The 7,125-nt window shown below is 44.3% G+C and overlaps 2 protein-coding genes across 2 annotated transcripts in view; one reads left to right on the plus strand and one right to left on the minus strand.

Moving 5' to 3' along the window:
- The window catches only part of LOC9655931 (pentatricopeptide repeat-containing protein At4g21190), a 98,339-nt gene extending 91,793 nt beyond the window's left edge, over window positions 1-6,546 (plus strand). Inside the window, exon 7 of the mRNA XM_024685750.1 lies at window positions 6,494-6,546. The gene's annotated coding sequence lies outside the window, so the exon portion shown is untranslated. The remainder of the gene's footprint in view (window positions 1-6,493) is intronic.
- LOC9656615 (pentatricopeptide repeat-containing protein At4g21190) lies at window positions 5,192-7,119 on the minus strand. The gene is made up of 6 exons (XM_024685757.1): window positions 7,105-7,119; window positions 6,844-7,056; window positions 6,630-6,784; window positions 6,188-6,569; window positions 5,715-6,139; window positions 5,192-5,546 (listed from the first exon to the last, which is right to left on the minus strand). The coding sequence occupies exons 2-4, from the start codon at window positions 7,042-7,044 to the stop codon at window positions 6,449-6,451; spliced, it is 477 nt and encodes a 158-aa protein (XP_024541525.1). The 5' UTR covers window positions 7,045-7,056; window positions 7,105-7,119; the 3' UTR covers window positions 5,192-5,546; window positions 5,715-6,139; window positions 6,188-6,448.
- Between the last annotated feature and the right edge of the window lie 6 nt (window positions 7,120-7,125).

The raw sequence follows: 7,125 nt of genomic DNA on the forward strand, positions 1-7,125 counted from the left end.
GCTAGACCATCCTCTTTTCATATTGCCTCTGCAGAAAAACGTACACATAAGAACCAAAAGAAGCCTCCAGGAAATATTATAGTTTTTCATGGATAAAGGTACGCAGCGAGCATCTCTGGCATCGCTTGTCTCGTCGGGATGCTAATCTTATGGCACGCGTTGCTTCGTGCTTTGGGGTGAAACAGGTGCCCATGAAGAACTCGGAGAAAGTTTCATTTTGATTTGCTTTTGATCACGTCCATATCACAGTGGAGAGAGAACTAAGCGAAGTTCAATTCTGAACGAAGCTATCTTTCCTTTTCTTTTTTCCTCTCTTCGCTTAGCTCTTTGCGTCATTAATCTCTCTTGAATCGCTCGGAAGATAATGCGGAGACTCCCAGTTCTTTGCAAATTACCTCCTTGTTCATCAAGCCCTCGCTGCCGATTCGTGCCAGCAATCCCGCCAGTCCATCGCCGACATTGTCCAGCTTCCCACGCTTGAGCTTGAGCCCGCTGATTAGTGAGAGTCTCCTTAAAGTCAATCAGCTAAGTGTGGGAGATATAAACCACTGCCGCTGCAAATTCATCCCCAGCGCCCTGTGCTCAAGTCGTAAATCAACACCTTCGTTTCCAAAAAGATGACGAGATTGCCCTCTATGTGGATGAACAACATTGTCATCAACCTTCCACACGCCATAACCCGGTAGCCTCCTGCATACAGCCGCTTGCAAAGTATCGCTTGCCATTGTGCTCCCGCAGCCTCGTGGTGCACAGTCCTGGGAGTGGTAAAACGCAGCGCAGGAAATCTCCAACTTGTTCAGTCTTGTCCTCCAGGCCCGTTGTAATCCTCAGGTTGCGCACGACTTTCCCGGTGCTCCACCTGGCGCGGCCAAAGTCGTAGAAGAAGTCGTCCATGTCTGGGAATACAGCACGGGGTGCCATGCCCCCGTCGTATCGGGCCACTGGCGTTGCATCTATGACTCGGCAACACGTTCGTGGTCTTCTCTCCCCAAGCTCTACGTCAAGATGAAGGAGCAGCGGAGTGTGGTACAGGCCGACTTTGAAGCCATTCTTGTTGACAAACAAGAAAAAAAAAAGTAGAAAACCAGAAACTCGCCTCAGCTGAAGTCTATGATCGTAGCAAGACGTTCTCTAAGTTTCCTCTTTTTCTGTTTCTCCAAAGATGTTGGTCGCCTCCTGTCATGGCCCGGGACTCCCATGAATTTGTGACTCTTCGTTCTGAGCAGCCGCAGGATCACAAGCGTAAGAACTTCCACCGAGCCCAATCACAATGCTCACCTGAACTTAAACGATATGAACCTCTTCGTTGGCTTGTGCTTCTCGAGTAGCTCCACTGTCTTATTCATGAAACCGGGCTTCTCATAAATCTTCCCGATCCTGATTATTGTTGCTCGTTCCTGAAAGCTCCAGCTCTTTAAACATTTACGACCACAAAACAAACGCGTCACCACCACGATCTCAAAACGTTTCGTCTACCTACCTTGATAGCTTTGTCTGGCAATGCTCGCTGATCATACATCGTGATCATTCGAGCATACATAACTCTGAGGACACTCTTTTGTTTCATCACCAACCTACCCCATTTGTCGGTTTATATTCACTTTAACCTTGGACTTCCTAGTGATTATCTCATCACCTAACATTTGGGTACAGCCTTCTTGGGCCAAATTGGCTCCTTACTATATTTTTGGAACCCCTTACAGCAGGCCCCCCTCGGGACGATCGCTTTGGGTTTTCACCTAATAACTTGTATTAGTATTTGGACTGGGACTTTGTCTCAGTCTCAGTTTCGGACTTGGACTCAGTCTCGGTCTCAATCTTGGTTTCATCGCAGACTCTATCTTGACTCTATCTCGGACTCCATCTTGGGTCCATTTCGGACTCCATCTCAGGTCCATTTCAAACTCCATCTCAGATCCATCTCGAACTCCATCTCAGACTCTATCTTGGGTCCATCTCAAATTCCATCTCGAACTTTATCTCGGGTCCATTTTAGACTCCATCTTGGGTCCATTTCAAACACTTCCATGTGTTATTTGTTGATCCTCTTGTGTCCCTTTTCTAGAGACTCACTTATTGTTTGTTTCGTGTTTGTTCCTTAAACACTTCGTTAGGAGTTCCACTCCTATTTTCAACTTTTCGAGTCAAAGCTTTTAATTTAAATGTGTTATGCTTATTTAGTTTCTGCCTCAACCACTACCATGTGGCACCCTTTCGGCTCCTCCTTAGGGCCTAGGGATTTTGTATCTCACATAGCCCAAGTTCCAAGACCTTTAATCAATTGTACACTTTTATTCATAGCGCATTTGAACCCTAATAGATTATCTCTCAAGTAGTTCTTTTTAAGAACCATTAAATTTTATTAGCATATAAATCTTTGGCTTTAAACAAGAAAGTTATTGTTAGTGCTAAATAATTTGCTAAAGCTATATATAAAGTACTATATTGCATTACTTCAATGCTTAATATAACTTCCATAGCATATCAAGATTTAACTAGAGTTGAAGAAAAGGATCTGAGAAAGCTAATGATATTTAGATCACACTGGAGCCATGAAAGAAATAGCAACACAACTGTTAAGAGCTCATTGTTGAAAGAAGGGGGAAATAATGAACCCACTAATAAAATATAAGAAAAAATAAATTTATGTTGAACACCTCTCAACACTCTATTTTTATAGGGGTTTTGGAAACTAATGTGGTTAGACCCCAAGCTAATCCAAACACGTAATTTAGGTTTGGTTTCATATTAATCCCAAATACTCATCAGGAGGAGGTGATTATATTTCTTAATAAATATAAAGATGGCAAATATTTGACAAGTGTGTAATTTACTTTATATGTTATGGCTTTAAAAGCACTTGATCTTAATCCAGCTCCATTCAAAAAGATAGAAAAAAAAGTGGTTAGATAAAAACTTTATATAAAATAAGCAAAAATAATAAATATTTTATTTCTTTATAATTTACACATAAAGTTACTTTAGCACTCATGGGAGAAGTAGAAAAGATTTATGCACTACCAATTTTGTACTAAATTCCCATCAGCATTCAGCATGAAAGTTTGTTTTATATGTAACCTACATCTCATTGAGCTTCCTCCTCTCAGCTAAATCCTATTTTATAAGTTTTATCAATTATCTGGAGCATAGAACATTGCCTCTCATGATGTGGTAGAGGCCTTTGCTCTAAAAATACTGCATTGTGGAGGCCCTGCCATGTGTGAGTGTTGTGCTTATTCTATCTCACTGTGGTGGTGTTTTATAAAAGAAAGACAAAAGGATAATACCTGTTGCATCTTCGATCTTCATCCTTTCTTTGGACGTAAGCAAGCCAGTGATTGTCGTGTTCCAGGTTACCAAGCTCAGCTGCTTCATCCTGTGTCCTGTCACTGCTCGTAAGTCATCCACATTGCTAGACTTTCTATAAAAGTTTACCAGAGCCGCCATCATATTCTCTGCCGCGAGAAACTATGGGTTGTCAGAATAGTTAGAAAGCTCACACTTTGCAGCTTGCTTGCTATATATGGCATATGTCATGATCATTGCGTTCCAGAGAACTACTGGTCGAGATGTACAATCAGATTGGAAGTGTTTGCAAGGTAGCTGAGATCTTCAATTGATTCAATTTGAAAGGGCTTTTTCTCAGTGATGCACTTCCCACACCATTCTTCCCAGAATCGCTGGGAATTCCATTGCGTAGAAGATTTTCAAGCACCCGAGTAGATGAAAAAAATAAAAAATAAACAATCATGCAAGAGAAAGATGATGCATACTCACTATTGGCTAATTGGTTCTTTGATATCCGAAAGCTTTGACTTGAGCTTAGAACAAAGCAAAACGTTAATGTTAATAAGTAAAAAGGTAAAAAGTAATCTCCAACATTAAAGGAAAATATTCTAAGAACATTCTCAAGCACTTAATTATATAAAGTCCACTTGTAAACAGCTGCTCTGACTTCGCAGTCATTATCATGTTCCTCGAAGGCACTGGGAATGTAAATCTTGACCGGCCTTTAGGCATTCGTGATAGAAACACTTGGTTCATAAATAGGTAGGCTGCAAGAGGAATAATCGTCTTGGTTTCACAATGTCGAAGTTCGCGGTTTTGTTTGCGCTGATTGCTGCTCTGGTAGTAATTTGCTTTGTGGAAGTCGCTAGTGCTCAGCGCCGAAGATGCACAAGTCGTTCACAGTGCCCATCTAACATGCCCTTCTGCTGCAATCCCGGGATCTGCTACAGCATTCCTCCATTTCTTGGCCCTTGCTATTGATCAGTAGCATGTACAAGCACAAATGGTTGAATGAATAAACTGTTCTTTATCTGAAGCTATGCATAGTTGTTTCAGAACTCAAAATTTCATGCTTTCTATCTAGTGGTGATTATCGACGGTTTGGCCCAGTTGAAACTACAGGAATCTCACATACAAACAACTTAGCTATTAACTAGTGACATACAACAAGGCATTACCACAGGGATCATGAAATTCTCATGGAGCCGAGTTGTTATATGAGATTATTGTGGAAGAAATTGTACAAATACACTGGAAGAATTAATTGAATGTCTTAGGGTGGTGTGGTTCTTTCTGGACATGCTCTGGGTGCGATAACTCATGCCGTGGATCCGCCATCTCGTGTGGAGGAGGAACCTGGCCTCCTGGCAAGGACCCTTTCAGCTTTACAGTAAGACATTTCGTTCCAGAAGGAAGTTTGATGTTTTGTTGGAACAGAAACCCGACTGAGTCTTGTTGCGGAATATAGAGGTCCATTGCCGGGTCCGTTGCTTGTGGACGATATTTCCTACTAGATCCATTTCACGGAAGGCCTCAATGTAAATAGGTCAGCTGATTAAGGAAATGCTCCAACTTGATGTTGATGGATCAGAAAAACATTTGTTTATTCATTCCACAATCGCAGAGACCATTGTCATGCTGTTCATGAAATTCACGGATAGCAAGCCCCGATAAACGGAGGAGTCTGATAGCAAATGCCCGGATTGCAACAAGTTGGCTTGTCATGCGCTTGAGCTCCCAGCTCCCAGCTCGCAGCAAGAAGATCTCCATCGGAGCTGCGGCAAGCAGCACCAGCACTTTTCCTATGTATATAACTGGTTCCAGAGCCAAGTGTCGGCCCAAATGACAAGTGGCCGATAGGAAAAGAACGCCAGGTTCAATCCCTGTCAGGTGAACCAAAAAGTCAAACCATTGATATCCTGTTGAGGCAGCCATTATCTGCTCAAGATTTTTTCCTCAAGGTGACGATAACTTCCGAACTCATGACACCTATTTCATAACGTCACTCCCATCTAAAAGTACGCATGCCAATATCCAAATGACCAGCTCCGGCTAGGAAGACGGAAACAACGGATATCCCTTCCATGACAAGACCTGAAACTTCGAAGTGATGCATGGACATACTTACTGTCTTGTTGCACATCAATTTGAGAAGAACGTCTGATTGACTGATCTGACAGAAGAGCAACACAATATGAGATTCCTGATTCCATCCAACAAGACCAGCTACCTGTCCTCCCTCCCGTCCACGATGGAAACTAGGAAAGGAACAGGGACATTTTGTCAGTAATTGTGTGACATAACAAAGCGAGAGCAGAGCTTGAGACTTGAAGCAAAGAACAAAGACAAAATAGAAAGAACCGCAAGAATTTCAAGAGAAAGCAATACACAAGGAGAGGAAGAGAAAAGAAAAACGTAACACTTACTTGATCCAAGGAATGGTTGTTTGGTGCAAGAGCCCAGCCTCTAAAGCTCAGCGCATACTTCGAGTCTTCATGCTCGAGGATATCCCACCACCCAAGGTTCGCGGCGTGCAAAAGAAGGAAGCGGAGCTCTTTTTGGCGGTGGCGGCGGCGGCGGCGGTGGCAGCGGCGGTGGAGCTAGTGTTCTTGAGCGCACTGAGCGCAAACAAGGAAGCCAGAGGGTCCCCGGCATCGCTGGTCGGCAGCTTCTTCTTCCTCATCTCCACCACTCCGCTCTCCTTGCACACGAGCTCGGTGTTAGGGCAGAAACCAGGAACTCGCAAATCGGCATGCTTCCGACAAGCTCGCCTGCTGGAGCTGGAGCTGCGCCAGGAACTCGGCGATCTGCGCGTCGCGGATGGCTCGAATCGCCGCCGCCCTCGCTTGCACTGTCGAGACCAAGATTGAGAGATTTCCCCCCGAGTGCAGCCTCTCACCTTGCAAATCTATCGCCCGGCACAGCTCCGCCACGCGATCATCCTCCGCCGCCGCAGCGTCCTCCTCCTCCCCCGCCCTCCTTACCCGGGGTGATTCCTTGTCGCCACTGTTTTCGCACCACTGCCGGCTAAAGGATGGATTTGGACTTCCATGACTTACAAACGGGGTGCTGCCGGAAAAAAAATCCGCTTTTGATCTATAGAAACTTTTTTAGATTTGGCCCTGATCAAGAAGAAAAAGTAGAAGACCAGAAGCTCGCCTCAGCTAAAGTCTATGATCGTAGCAAGACGTTCTCTAAGTTTCCTCTTTTTCTGTTTCTCCGAAGAAGTTAGTCGCCTCCTGTCATGGCCCGGGACTCCCATGAATTTGTGACTCTTCGTTCTGAGCAGCCGCAGGATCACAAGCGTAAGAACTTCCGCCAAGCCCAATCACAATGCTCACCTGAACTTAAACGATATGAACCTCTTCGTTGGCTTGTGCTTCTCGAGTAGCTCCGCCGTCTTATTCGTGAAACCGAGCTTCTCATAAATCTTCCCGATCCTGATTATTGTCGCTGGGTCCGGCCTCGTTCCTGAAAGCTCCAGCTCTTTAAACATCTACGACCACAAAACAAACACCATCACCACCACAATCGCAAAACGTTTCGTCTACCTACCTTGATAGCTTTGTCTGGCAATGCTCGCCGATCATACATCGTGATCATTCGAGCATACATAACTCTGGGGACGCTCTCTTGTTTCGTCACCACAAAAGTATGCCAGATGTGCTCAACCTCGTCCACCCTGCCATCAATGTCCAAAGCCCGGAGGAGACATCCATAAGTGTTCATTGTAAAGCCATGGCCTTTGCTAAACATCCACTTGATCACCTGTGACGTTTTTCCAGTCAGATAGAACAGAGAACTCGCAGAACTTACGTGAATAACTCTGCGCCATTG

The sequence above is a fragment of the Selaginella moellendorffii genome, unplaced genomic scaffold, assembly GCF_000143415.4.
Source record: "Selaginella moellendorffii unplaced genomic scaffold, v1.0 SELMOscaffold_45, whole genome shotgun sequence".
In the NCBI taxonomy this organism is placed as follows: Eukaryota; Viridiplantae; Streptophyta; class Lycopodiopsida; order Selaginellales; family Selaginellaceae; genus Selaginella; species Selaginella moellendorffii.

Bases quoted from the DNA above. Each gene is read 5' to 3' on its own strand.
- LOC9656615 (XM_024685757.1), bottom strand. From the start codon at position 7,044: ATGTTTAGCAAAGGCCATGGCTTTACAATGAACACTTATGGATGTCTC. The intron at 6,785-6,843 runs GTAGGTAGACGA...TTGTGGTCGTAG, and splicing joins TGCCAGACAAAGCTATCAAG to ATGTTTAAAGAGCTGGAGCT. The intron at 6,570-6,629 runs GTGAGCATTGTG...GCGGCTGCTCAG, and splicing joins TTCATATCGTTTAAGTTCAG to AACGAAGAGTCACAAATTCA.